Here is a 15,154-nt window from a genome sequence, read left to right as displayed (position 1 = left end):
TGCCCTACTTTTACTTTATCTATTCTTTATTCATTATATTGACCTCTGTTTGTTAATTATGTTTATAATTTTTATCAATTTTCAGGGTCTGAAAATCTCTAACAATGAATTGGAGTTTATGTTTACTTACTGGTATGAATGGAGAAAGGTAGCTCTCTCTCTCTCTCTCTCTCTCTCTCTCTCTCTCTCTCTCTCTCTCTCTTTCTTTCTCTCTCTCTCTCTCTCTCTCTCTCTCTCTCTCTCTCTCTCTCTCTCTCTCTCTCTCTCTCTCTCTCTCTCTCACTTAAAAAAAATAGCAAGGCAAATACCGTATTTTATTTTGGCAAAATATCTTAATTTCTCAGTTCAATATTATTACAATGCGACTTGAATAAAATAAAAACATTAAAAAATCAAAATCGGGCAACTGTTATGTTGCTTTTTCAAGATTTATGTGTGAGCAAAATTTAACAGCAGAAAATAAACAAGATACGCAACATAATTCCATGACGTAATTTGGGTTCACAGTTCGTGGTACAACAACGTCATTGATTACTATATTCTTATTACGTCACTGAGGATGACAGTCCTATCACGTCACTGATGATGGCATTTTTTCCATGTCACAGATGATATTCTTATTACGTCACTGATTCTTATAAAGTCACTGATGATGAAAGTCTTACGTCACAGATGATTACAGTCTTTCAATGACAAGCACACCTGCCGAATCCAACACCTTTGTAATCTGTAATCCGTTGACTGGAAATCCTTATCCTAAAATCCATTTGTCCTTTTCCATGTTCTTTAAATGGTGTAATTCGACGTCTTGTTTCCTAAATTCTGTTGGATTACGCAGTATTTGCTTGGTTGATCTTTGAACAGACAGCAGACAGAGGCTAATAATTCATTTGTAATATAATTATATTGTTTATTGTAGACATCATTCCCCATCACAGTAGGTCGTCAATAATTACATTTAGATACAGATTTAATGTTCAGAAACACAGATATTTAGGTCGTCACGTGATTATATTGAGATAGAGGTGCGATGTTCAGAAACATAGATTTTTAGGTCGTCACATGATCATATTGAGATGTTCAGAAACACAGATTTTTACAGGCTATGACTCTTTGTACTCTTCGTATACAGTTACTAAGACAATCTGCCATTGGTCGCCGGTTTCTGACAAAATTATGACGTTTCGAAATCTGATTGGTCTTCATTGGTTCTAAAATGACGTCATTGGTAATCCGGTTCGTCGTTTTCTGTTGCAGTTGCACGGCACCACCATTAATAATCTTCAGAATTGTCAATAGCTCATGTGTTGACGGTTTTTCCGGTTCTATGTTTTGTTCTAACAACAGGCTTGATTCCGGGAAATTGGACTCCATAGATAAATCCACTGTTCTTCCAAAACCTGAAATAGTTTAAGGACTTAATTATTCATGATCCGTTCCTGAACACACGGGGCTGAACTATAGAGAACAATTCCTAAAAATATTGAAGCAATACTGATTGTCGTTACGACATCACGGCCAATCAAAGATGGCAGCCAAATGACGTCATGTTTTTTCATGGTGACGTTTTTAAAACACTCATTTTTGTGTTGCCATTCTTTTCTCGCTAATTTCGATGTGACACGATTGCAAGTATTGGGGTTAAACGTTTAACTCTTGAAGTTCACGCAGAGAATATAGATCTGATGCTATGGAAAAAAGTCAGCTTGTGCATGTGTGATTTTCACCGGAGCCAAGCGGAATATCGATCTGCCCTTTCCGTCGAGTCGAGAAAAAACGAGATTCTTTTCTTCTCGACTTGACGGAAACGACCGAACAACGAACCGATATCGCATCTTGATGACGCGACTTTTATTTACACATGCATGGATGGAGTATTAAATTTCGCATTCATGAGAAATCAAGGATGTTTCATAAACGATTGTCAAGAGAATTAGAAAACAATCTCTATCGTTTGTGAAAAACAGACTTTAGTGTCCTTCATGGAAATACCAATCCCGTGGAATCCGATGCGTTCTTTTATAATTACATGACATATTCACCTCGGCAACACTAGTCAAAGGAAGTCATATTTTGTTCATATCTTAAAATGGACATCATTTGTGAAGTTGCGCCGAGCTTGTAAAACGAAAGCCGACGTTCAAGCTTGTTAGCATCAATATTTTGTTGCTAGATTTATATCGCTGAATTAAGAAATGAAAGTAAAACGTTACTATGTAGCTCAGATTATGCCCCCTGTTGAATTTGAACTTTAAGGTTTAGCTAAAATACAGAGGTTGAATATCAAGGTCAATAATCTTTACATATCTAGTGATAAAACATTGTAATGAAATATTTGCATATTTGAAGATTGAAAAAAAAATTATTTTATTTTTTTTAAATACATTTTTATTTCGACCTCAAGCCTCTGTTAGATACTAGCTATATGCTAATTTGTGTTATCCTGGATAAATGAAGGCTATTATTATTATAAGAAACACGCGTTGCAGTCCTTTGTTTTAAAGTTAACAGAAGCCGATAGAGGCATGTGAAGTATGAGCTGCAGAAGAAACAAGCCTTTAACCAAGGCGGCCATGCTTGCAAATTCTGCATCAATAAACGTATTTCGATTGACTATTGTTGCAGTTTTTTTTCCAGATCGGCGATCCTCGGATTATTCCGTTACTAGTCACGCGATTTAGAATATAGAGTTCCCCGATTACTTGATGTATGTACATTAATACCGTGGCCAAACGTCAGTTGGACACCACCGTTCCTACGCAGGATACAATCGTGTTTTAACGCAGAGTACAACCAACCCTTACGGGAATTTACCATGGAGAGTGTGGATGTCCGTGAAGAGGGGTTAGGAAGTGGCCCATATTTTTCTTTATACAGATATGTATCAAGAATTATACAGCCTATCAGGTGACGCAATGAATTCTGGTTTGAATGATATATACATTTGGTCAGATCCCCCTATCACTTGCTCAAACGCTGGACACAGAAAAGTTCGTATAAACTGATCTCTCTTCGTTTTCTTCATGTTTTAAGAAAACAGGAATAGCCATCTAAAATCCAACTACATCAGTGAAAATACAACATTGTTACAAATGTATATCATTAACATCGGGAAGAAAACTTCTCAATTAAGACAATTATTAATGATAATTAAGATATAAGGCTGGATATAACCGTTCTATGAGAGTATAATGTGGGATATAACCATTCTATGAGAGTATAATGTGGAATACAACCATTCTATGAGAGTACAATGTGGGATATAACCATTCTATGAGAGTATAATGTGGAATACAACCATTCTATGAGAGTACAATGTGGGATATAACCATTCTATGAGAGTATAATGTGGAATACAACCATTCTATGAGAGTACAATGTGGGATATAACCATTCTATGAGAGTATAATGTGGGATACAACCATTCTATGAGAGTACAATGTGGGATATAACCATTCTATGAGAGTACAATGTGGGATATAACCATTCTATGAGAGTATAATGTGGGATACAACCATTCTATGAGAGTACAATGTGGGATATAACCATTCTATGAGAGTATAATGTGGAATACAACCATTCTATGAGAGTACAATGTGGGATATAACCATTCTATGAGAGTATAATGTGGGATATAACCATTCTATGAGAGTATAATGTGGAATACAACCATTCTATGAGAGTACAATGTGGGATATAACCATTCTATGAGAGTATAATGTGGAATACAACCATTCTATGAGAGTACAATGTGGGATATAACCATTCTATGAGAGTATAATGTGGGATACAACCATTCTATGAGAGTACAATGTGGGATATAACCATTCTATGAGAGTACAATGTGGGATATAACCATTCTATGAGAGTATAATGTGGGATACAACCATTCTATGAGAGTACAATGTGGGATATAACCATTCTATGAGAGTACAATGTGGGATATAACCATTCTATGAGAGTATAATGTGGGATATAACCATTCTATGAGAGTATAATGTGGGATACAACCATTCTATGAGAGTACAATGTGGGATATAACCATTCTATGAGAGTACAATGTGGGATATAACCATTCTATGAGAGTATAATGTGGGATACAACCACTCCTAATACATGGACAATTTACAACGATGCATTTTTTATGTCTTTTGTTATACCATCTGGCGTTTACGTTATGCTTTTTATTTATTTTCATAATGAATTTCATTGTAGATACACAATAGATCTTTAATAGTTTATTTAATCAACCCTGTTCTTCTTTTTTTCTCTGTCCTTTGACTAGTCTGGAACGCTTTGAATTCGTATGATTAGTTGAATCTTTATTTTGCTTCTAAATCTTTGCATAAAAATCTTGATGAATTTTGATATTTTGGGGATTTTCTGAAATATCGTGGTACTAGTTGTACACTTTCTCTCAAATTGTACTGTACTGTAAATTAACAAATGTATCAATTATATGTACTTGGAAATGTCAATCAATCAGTTGATGCGCACGTTTTGTTTAAAGTTTTGAATTTATATGGCATGTGTTGATTGCAAAAAGTATGTATTTTATATTTTCATTCTGTAAATTTCATAGGAATCACTACATGAAAACTATGGTTTCCATGGTGTGGAAACTGTGCGTAAACAATGCGAACACTTTAGAAAACAAATGGTTTACGCAAGGTTTCAGTTTGGAAACTTCAAGCTTACAAGGGTTTACGGAGTGCGTAAACCTATAGGCCGTCCCCGATTCCAGATTTGAACTAATTGATCATATGATATGAAATAGATATACCTCTACTACCATTCAGAGTAATAATTCAATAGTTGATTTCTTCAATTAAATCATTGGAAAAAAATGCGAGCATTAATTTATGTGATGGCCATTTGGTATATTATCTAATTGTTGAGAGCGAAAAATATATAAATACATTGAGTAAAACAATTGCATGTCTCTGAAGTAAGGTAGCATGGGACAGTTTCGCACCATAGGCCCGGTCAACTTTTTTAAAAAAAATGGACATATTCCATATTTGAAGTGATATTACATGTGTAAAAATGTATACAATAATTTTAAATGTAGCTGAGTGTTTAATAAAATGTTGATATACAACATGTAGGGGTCACCATGATTCCTAGCATATAAGTGGGTGCAAATACGAAACTAAGACACGTGGTCAGTTGCTGAAAAAATCCCGGTGAAAATATGCATGGTCCAGCAAAAGGTATGTAGCTGAGAGGGAAGGTGGATGTCCCCATGTGAAAGTTAGATTTTTGAGAAGGGCATATCGCGTTCTTGATTGTGCACAGTGTCTAAATTCCCATGTTTGGTACCAAGGGCGGATCCAGGAATTGCAGTTACGGAAGCTCCTGGATTTTACAGATTTTATGGGGCTTGAAATATTTCTCCTATTTAGTCATTTGTACTATTTTCTGTCATTTTAATAAGGTGAAATTAATAAAAAGACCTAAATTTCAAGGGTTTTTTTGAAAAAAAATTAAGTTCTCCCAATAAAGTAATTCAAGAAATAATAATAATAATAATAATTGGTTTTATATAGCGCCTTTTCCAGCGTGTGCTGCTCAAAGCGCTTTACAATAATCAATGTACATTATTACCCCGGTAGACCTTCTATCAATCTAGAACTTTCTCAGCCTCCTAGGAAGCATACAGTGTAAATCAAAAGATTTTGTCATTTATTTCTCCGGGAGTGGCAAAAATTATTGTTTCTTTTATCGTTTAGTACATTTTCCGAAACATAATACCGCGATTTACCTTAAATTTGAAAATTTTAGGGGGGGGGGGTCGGCTGCGCCCCCTCTAAATTCGCCACTGGGTACTGTGATGCTATGGGGGGGGTGTGGATTAGCCCAAATGAGAGAAAATCAAAACCAAAAAGGGGAACCTGCTCAGAGCATGTTTTGTGTACCAGCATTTATAAATTACATGTAATTTAGGGTCATAATTTATTAACTACACCAATATGAAATACATGTACAAGTATTGATATAAAAGGGAAATATGATTTTTCATTAGTCTGTCATAATCTGACTTTGATGTATACACCTTATCCACATGTTTCAGAACCAAAGAAACTGTGCCCTGCCACCTAATTATAGTATATCCATTGATAACTCGTTCCATTGATAACTCGTTCGTTAAACTGGTCCAACGTACATCTCCCTACCTGATCGGAGTCTAATACGTCATACGTCTAATACGTCATACGTCTAATTGAAATAAATAAGATTATTGCTATTATATTGATTTTCCTGATGACTGTAATTGGTCATATTTATATGAGAGAGAGAGAGAGAGAGAGAGAGAGAGAGAGAGAGAGAGAGAGAGAGAGGGTAGTACAAATGATTTACAAACGATGTTATATTTGATACTATTATTATCATTATCATTATTTTATTCATTTATAAAGCGTAAAATTATTTGTAGTTTCTATGCGCTGTACAATGTTTGTGCTAATAATCATTTATAATATACTAATAAAAGACCTGCAAGTGCTATAAAGGAAATGATAAAACAAAAGAAAGAACTTCAATAAAACATGGTAATGAAATGACAAAGTGGTTGACTTTGAGTTGACAAGATACAATTGGCATACAGGTATTCGTATGCTGGATCAAAATTCAGTTTGCAAGATCTTGCAAATGGAATCCTTCATATTACACTGAATTTTACATTCACAGGGCATATTCACGCTTGACCAAGAGTGTTTTTAGGCTCTTGTGGAATGCTCTATGTGCTTCAAGCTCTCGAAGTTCCAGTGGCAGTTTATTCCACAATTGTACACCTAGTGTGTTATGGCTCTTGCACCGTATTTCATATAAATGGTATCACCGGTACATGAGGCGACTACCGTCATGTATATTTCAGACTTGATATTGATTTGATACCCTATGTAAAACTCATCACGTTTATTTTTCACGGACTGGTCATTGAGATCAAACTGACCAGTCACGCGCAGTGGCTAACAATAAAAACCCGATAACAAGAAATCGATATGCATTGATTGACGCGAGTTAATATTTTTGTTGTCGGACTCATAAACGTAATTGTGTAAACGCGTGTGTCATTATCGTTAGACACGTGACAGGGTATACCCGCTAATATATTGTAGAATTAGATATACTACAGCTGCGTCGATGTTTTTTGATGATTGTACAAAATAATCATCTTTACATCGGAGGTCACGTTTATAGACGAATAGAGCTTTAATAACACACACTGTCAGTAAATCAAATGTTTTCTGACGTGTTTCATTCCAATAGCTAGGCCGATCTTTACTCACCGATTCTGACTACGGATTAGTCCGTTTACTTGATAAAGATAGAAGGCTCACGGCGGGTGTGGCCGGTCGACAGGGGATGCTTACTCCTCCTAAACACCCGGTCCTACCTCTAGTTTGTCGAGGGATACGTGTAATTCCCTATTTTGTATTTTTTCAGGAATCGATCACTGTTCGTTGTTTTCATTTTTCACAGAAATATGTAATGGTTAATCTTTTCAATTTGTATATTCATCAATTTTGATTTATCTAATTTTGGTCTCGCCTGAATTTATTTTTGATCTTGCCTTTATTTCCGTTTACATGACTACTGGGAGAGTGTGGAATTACGATAGACAGCAACCTTTTGAATGAAGAAATCAAACTCCCACAAACATTTTCCCCAAAATTACGAAACTTTATCATTGTGAAAATCAACGAAATGAAACTGTCTGATAGTTTAATGGGGGAAAACCCCTCATAGATAGATGTCAAATCTTATACATCGTATATCAGCACCCCCACCCCACCCCCACCCACCCACTTTACAAATACATGGTCCATGTTTTACAGGGCTGTGTCCAGAAATACTAAAATATATGGGCTTACTTTGTCAGAACTCGGTATTTCCATAGGTCGTTGTTTCTTGTGTCCCCATTGAGGTTAAGCTCCGGACCAATTAGGGTCTCAAGACAGCCCCAGACACCCAGCCGTTTACAATAAACCCCATCCCACCCCGTTCAGAAATTTCTGGATCCGCCGATGGGAAATGCTTAGTATTGTAATAATTTTTACATGATTGAATAACTATCGTAATAGAAAATAATGTTAAATTATTTGTGTTGTTATTTTAGTCAGAGAAATTAGAATCAAACATTAGGGGTTAAATCCAAAAGTCCAAGAGCCGGAGAGTCGGTCAGTTCAAATTACGGAAGTGTCTGTCCATCCTAAGGACAAGGGGGTCGTTAAGTCCAAGAACCGGGACTTCGTCAGTTAAAAAAAACCCGGGTGTCATTCAGTTCAAACGATCAGGTGTCTGTCCATCCTAAGGACAAGGGGGTCGCTAAGTCCAAGAACCGGGACTTGGTCAGTTAAAAAAACCCGGGTATCACTCAGTTCAAACGATCAGAAGTGTATGTGTCCAAAAGGAAAAAGCTGAAACATTTAATTAGAGTTCGCCGAGTGTAACTTCATAAACGCCGCTAATGTTCATCATTTGATGAATACCTGAAAAAATCGAAATAAATAGACATAACAGAGCAACCCATTCACTCCTCACCTCTTTAAAAATTAAACGTCAAGGGCCAATCGCCATGTTTATTGACAAATTGGTGATTTACGACAACCGTAGAACGGGCGAGGCGACCATTTCCTAATCTCAATGGATGCTTGTGTGACGTCATCATGTCATTTCTATCAGTCTATCCTCATTGTGCTTTCTCAATGAACAAAGGACGAGTCACCATTAAGAAAAGTCAAAAGTATTTCAACAAAAGGGTTTTGTTTCCATCAAAATGAAAATGAAGTGTGGAATTACGAGGCGTGAAGAGGGTCTTTAGTGCTCGTCCATTCAGAATTGTCGCCGATAAATCTGATCTTAAATTAGAGGTCCTCTTGCGTGACATTCACTCGTTTGAATGTAGTCCGCGCTGTGTTCTCATTCTGAGGTAATCTCGGCTGGTGTGACCGGTCAACTAGAGCTGTTCACTCCTCCCAGGCACCTGATTCCACTTCCGGTGTGTCCAGGGGTCCGTGTTTGCCCTTCGCTTAATTTTGTATTCTTCATGGGAGATTGATTACAATTCGTTATCTCGACCTTTTTATTTCAAAATCTTAAATTGCATAATTTGTAAAATTCAAAACTTCATACGACGATTAGCCAAAGTTATGTGAATAGACATTAATTGGTGTGAAATTTTTCTTATCAATTATATTGCACAATAGGCTATGTTAACTGTACTTTTTTTATTAATGCGCCGGTTTGCTAATATGTTGTATGGTGTGACCGTTGAGACGAGCGAAGCTTACGTTTGTTTGTATTTACGTTTGTTTGTATTTACACTTTTGTATTTACGTTTGTTTGTATTTACGTTTGTTTGTATTTACGTTTGTTTGTATTTACACTTTTGTATTTACGTTTGTGTACTTACGTTTTCTTTAGTTACTTTTATTTTTCTATTTGTGTTTTTATATTGACGATTTCATACTTACATTTGTGTATTTAAGTTTTAGAACCATACAAAGTACTGGGCCACGTTTCACAAATGAAAACTAAGACAAATATCTTCTTTTGCAATTCATTTTATTCTTTATTGACTAAATTGTGATTTTGATGCTAATAATAATAATTTTACGTGAGCATAATCTCACAAAAATAATTATATTGAAGAATTTTCATGATTATGTTACATTTTAGTGTTAGTCGTAAGTTCTTTTGAGTAGTAAGGCTGGGTGATACATGAATGGATTTTGTGATTGATAACATCTCTCTCTCTCTCTCTCTCTCTCTCTCTCTCTCTCTATATATATATATATATATATATATATATATATATATCTTCTCTCTCTCTCTCTCTCTCTTCTCTCTCTCTCTCTCTCTCTCTTCTCTCTCTCTCTCTCTCTCTCTCTCTCTCTCTCTCTCTCTTCTCTCTCTCTCTCTCTCTCTCTCTCTCTCTCTCTCTCTCTCTCTCTCTGATACTTACTTAGACTACTAATCTAATGACTGAAGGGAGTGTTTACTTGATCAGAAATCAAACTGCAGTAAATCGGCACGTTTTCCAGTTAACTTGTTCCAAATCACCGACCACGCTCTTTATTTCTCTTGCATTCAGATTCTTGTGGTCTACATCAGAGGTTTGCATTTTCAAAGCACTTGTGTGAAACATTGCACTTTCGGTAGGATAAAATTTATTCCCTCAAATGTATCGCTATTGATACACCCCTTCAAACGTATCGATATTGATCCGCCCCTTTAAATGTACAGATTGACCAATCTAGCGAAGAGCTGACATGTATCTTATCATATGAAAACCTAGTTTACTTTTATTTATTTCAATTTTTTTTTCATTTATTTTTCGATTTTTTTTTATTTTATTTATTTATTTTTTTTATTTTTTTTTTGCATTTGTATCAAGTTAGGTGTGCTCCCAAAAACTTTAAGATTGTTCAAGTTTGTGTTAAAAAGGGTAAAAATAATACATCTTGGGGTAGACCCCCCTGGAAAATCAAAAGTAATAGCAGGCCCCCTTTTAATTATTCCTGGATCCGCGCCTGTTATTGATCGGTGACCGGACAAATAAACATTCAACAATAATGGAGAAAGAGAAAACACAATGAAATATAAATTATGACTTGATGACTGCAAGAGAAAAAATGCGAAATAAAGACAAGAATTGACAATGGATTAACCGGAGCAGTTTTCGACTATAATCAGATATTGAAAACGTGATCTGTTATAGAACTCCTGTGTCTGATGATTATTTTTCTCCAATCGGAAACGAATGAGATTTGGAAACTTTAGGGAGATAAAGGACCGCTTGTTGCTAGATCAATGAAATATGACAAGTGTCAAGCTGTGACATTTTGTCAGAAAAATCCGAACTGGTTGAAAATTGTGTTTATCTGTAATTGAAGTGTTCGGCATGGGGAGGGGTACATTGACAGATAAAAGGCACGGGATATAATGATTGATTGATTGAAACATTGATTGATTGATTGTATAATGTTTAACGTTCTTCTCGAGAATCTTTTACTCATATGGAGACGTCACCATTGCCGGTGAAGGGCTGTAAAATTAAGACCTATGCTCGGTTCTCGGTGATAACGGCCTTTGAGTAGGAAGGGATCTTTATCGTCCACACCTGCTGTGACACGGGACCTCGGTTTTTGCGGTCTCACCCGAAGGACCGCCCCATTTAGTCGCCTCTTACGTTACAGTCGGAATAAAAAAGAAAAGCATTTATATGCAGTGATGAACTTTAAACAAAACAGTTTCTTACCTATGCAAGGTGAAGATAACGAACAGTGATCAATCTCATAACTCCTACAAGCAATACAAAATAGATAGTTGGGCAAACACGGACCCTTGGACACACCAGAGGTGGGATCAGGTGCCTAGGAGGAGTAAGCATCCCCTGTTGACCGGTCACACCCGCCGTGAGCCCCATATCCTGATCAGGTAAACGGAGTTATCCGCAGTCAAAATCAGTGTGCCAAGAACGGCTTAACAATCGGTATGAAACACGTCAGACAGCATTTGACCCAATGCGAGGTTGTATTGACGAACTAGATCGTTATAACGAACATAAACAAGGGAATGAAGGAGTGAAGATATAAAAAAAATGATCATTTTCATTAATCCTATAAAAAAAAATACAACATTAAGTGTAGTACAAACACAGATCCCTAGATAAACCAGAGGTGGGACCAGATGCCTAGGAGGAGTAAGCTCCCCTGTCGACCGGTTATGTCGTATATTTTGTTCAGGTAAATGAAGTAGTACATTTAAAACAACTGACAGTTTCTATTCATACATATGGGGCTTGCGGCGGGTGTGACCGGTCGACAGGGGATGCTTACTCCTCCTAGGCACCTGAGCCCACTTCTGGTGTGTTCAGGGGTCCGTGTTTGCCCAACTATCTATTTTGTATTGCTTATAGGAGTTATGAGATTGATCACTGTTCGTTATCTTCTCCTTTATAGGAGTTATGAGATTGATCACTGTTCGTTATCTTCACCTTTATAGGAGTTATGAGATTGATCACTGTTCGTTATCTTCACCTTTATAGGAGTTATGAGATTGATCACTGTTCGTTATCTTCACCTTTATAGGAGTTATGAGATTGATCACTGTTCGTTATCTTCACCTTTATAGGAGTTATGAGATTGATCACTGTTTGTTATCTTCTCCTTTATAGGAGTTATGAGATTGATCACTGTTCGTTATCTTCTCCTTTATAGGAGTTATGAGATTGATCACTGTTCGTTATCTTCACCTTTATAGGAGTTGTGAGATTGATCACTGTTCGTTATCTTCACCTTTATAGGAGTTGTGAGATTGATCACTGTTCGTTATATTCACCTCTATAGGAGTTATGAGATTGGTCACTGTTCATTATCTTCTCCTTTATAGGAGTTATGAGATTGATCACTGTTCGTTATCTTCACCTTGCATACACACTCAGGTCTGATAAAAGTTATTCAGGACCTTCAAAGAATTCATTCTTTTATTTACAAACAGTGACGAAAAACCAAATAGTTATTGATTTCCTCCCGAAAATTTGAAATAGACATATTGACTTGACCAGACTTTACAATGTGTATACAAGATCATAAATTCTACATTACAAACTAAACTTTTATTTCAAATTCATTCTATTCTTCAATTATCTATCGTATATTTCTAAATCATTTTATAATTCAGCTATTTTTTCAACATCATTTTATCCTTAGATTCATTTTGTCATTTCATAATGAGCGATTGCTGTGGAAAAGTTTTAGTAAGTGAAAACTTGACAAATGGCTGATGTCATTGATTTCTCTAGGTGGCGAGCATCCTCGTTTTCTTAAAGAAATTTTAATCCTTCCAAACTTGTCATTGTCAAATACGTTCATCCCTCACGCTTTATTTTTGCCGGATTTATGAACCTTGAAGGCGTCCTTATTTTTAAGGGCAAATATATCTATATATCTAACAGTGTTGAAGGCCAATATATCTTTATATATAACAGTGTTTAGGGTCAATATTTAAACAATAAAGTGCTTTCTTTGTTGTTTCATCAGGTTGTGCTATTATTATTACTATTATTATATCATTTATCACACGATGAAACAAAGAACGACATTTCATTGTTTATATTTTTATGCATTGTTTTAAAATATAAACTAGAATTCAGCGCAAAAATATCATATGGTTGACCCATTCGTTACGTTAAACGGAACAGCTAATGCACCCTTTGACCTTGATGACGCTCCATATTACGTCATGATTACGCAGACAGGTGGTACTAAACAAAACTGGTTTGCAACAAAAATGCATTCATTGTTGAAGATGAAAGTAATATCAATTTCAATAGAAATATACGAGAAAGATTCAGTGAATATAAAAGTATCTTTACATCTAACAGTGTTGAGGGCCAATATATCTTTATATCTAACAAAACTAATTGCATTACGGTATGACAAACAATGGTAGTCTCTAGACTTCATCAAACCACCAAAAATAAAAACCACCAAAGATAAAAACCACCGAAAATCAAGTCAATGTGTTAATAGAAACCTGATATCATGAAATTGAAGAATAAAAACAATCAAATATCAAGTTAAATGGATCCATGTGTTTTTCATGAAATTTGTATATGGAAAAATAGAAGCAAGCAAAAATCAAGTTTAATGAGTCAATGCGTTTATAGAAATCTGAAATAAAACCGATCAAAAGTCAAATATATGGGTCAATATGTTTATAAAAATCTAACATCATGAAGCCTATATATGGAAAAATAAAAGGAGACAAAGATCAAGTTATTTAAATGGTTCAATATGTTTATAGAAATTTTTAATGAAACCGATCAAAAATCAAGTTAAATGTGTCAATAAAAGCAACGAAACCAATTGATAACGGGAAACGGTTAATATAACCCATATTACAAGTCAGACATAAAGGTATATTTACCTGATCCACTTAAAAGTGAGAGTATCACCAGCGCCATTATCACTCTCATATTCTTGGTCTGAGTTTCCTATTTATAACCTCTCGCCTTTATACTCCAGCATAAAATACAGCCCAGCGTCCGGACATCCAATTCGATTTGGTCAATATAGTTTTCTTCTCGATATCAAACTCGAATAGGTCAATATAATTTCTAGATAAATAAGAACAAAGGATCCAAATTCCCGATTTTAAACTGGATTAGGTCAATATTGTATTTATCTGCCTCACTGATGACACTCGTTGGTCAGTAGAATATAATGTCCGCCTCACAGTTTTGTAGCAGTCGGTTAATTCTCTTCACGGAGTGTCATACTGAGAAACTAATCAACTAAAACTCTATTTCTGTAATCGAAAACTTTTGGTTGGTCTTTTAGCACACAGTGTATTTTGATATAAGCGTGACCTCTAGGGGTTAAGATTGAATTAAATAAGATAATTTTCTTCCACTGAGGACGGCACAAAACGCCGAGACGTCCCGGAGGTGTAGTGATTTTTAATCCTATATAAGTCCGCTTATTGAAATTGTTTCGTATAAGGAATACATGTACGACTTAACATTTTTTCTTTTCGCAACAACTATCTCTAAACTACGTGTAGATCAAAGAGTCATTGAAATATATGTGCTGGGTTTTTTCTTACCTATTGTGACGTCACAATCGGTGTTTGTAGCACAGTGTAGATATGATTATTGTTTGACAGATGACTCGGGGCGTCTCGTCACGTTTAATGCCGCTAAAAGGATCGATGTGAACTAAGCATTTCTGATTTTGTAGGAGAACACTTCTTAGATCTCTGCGCGGGAACACCCACGGGGAGGGTTTCTCGCGTTACGTTTTCGCTCACCGGAAGTTACTCTATGGCACATTATCTATCATTAAATTTTCTTTTTACAAATTCATTGACATTCTGAAGGTTCTCACTGCCGTAGCCAATAATTCATGTTTTTCTTCTTTTTATAACACATTAATTCTAATTTGATGTTGGCATTTGCTAATTTAAGAACAGAAAAAGTCGATATCCCTTAAAACCTCAGTTTTCAAACAGAATTTCGTCCACATATAACGAAACTAATAAACATATGATGATTACACATGTAACGAAACAAATAAATGATGATTACACATGTAACGAAACAAATAAATGATGATTACACATGTAACGAAACAAATAAATGATG

General features: G+C 35.6%; 1 protein-coding gene across 1 annotated transcript; it reads right to left on the bottom strand.

Moving 5' to 3' along the window:
* Positions 1-300: 300 nt before the first annotated feature.
* Positions 301-14,534, bottom strand: LOC130049805 (uncharacterized). Its single transcript, XM_056147828.1, has 2 exons — positions 13,939-14,534; positions 301-1,400 (listed from the first exon to the last, which is right to left on the bottom strand). The coding sequence occupies exons 1-2, from the start codon at positions 13,985-13,987 to the stop codon at positions 1,081-1,083; spliced, it is 369 nt and encodes a 122-aa protein (XP_056003803.1). The 5' UTR covers positions 13,988-14,534; the 3' UTR covers positions 301-1,080.
* Positions 14,535-15,154: the final 620 nt, after the last annotated feature.

This window comes from Ostrea edulis, chromosome 8 (assembly GCF_947568905.1).
Source record: "Ostrea edulis chromosome 8, xbOstEdul1.1, whole genome shotgun sequence".
Taxonomy (NCBI): Eukaryota; Metazoa; Mollusca; class Bivalvia; order Ostreida; family Ostreidae; genus Ostrea; species Ostrea edulis.
Note: the sequence above shows the minus strand (reverse complement) of the source record. Positions and strands in the feature narration are given on the sequence as shown.

What these genes read in the sequence shown, in the direction of transcription:
- LOC130049805 (XM_056147828.1), bottom strand. Translation starts at nt 13,987, where the DNA reads ATGAGAGTGATAATGGCGCTGGTGATACTCTCACTTTTAAGTGGATCA. An exon ending in CTCACTTTTAAGTGGATCAG is followed by an intron (nt 1,401 to 13,938) that starts GTAAATATACCT and finishes AAACTATTTCAG; the next exon opens with GTTTTGGAAGAACAGTGGAT.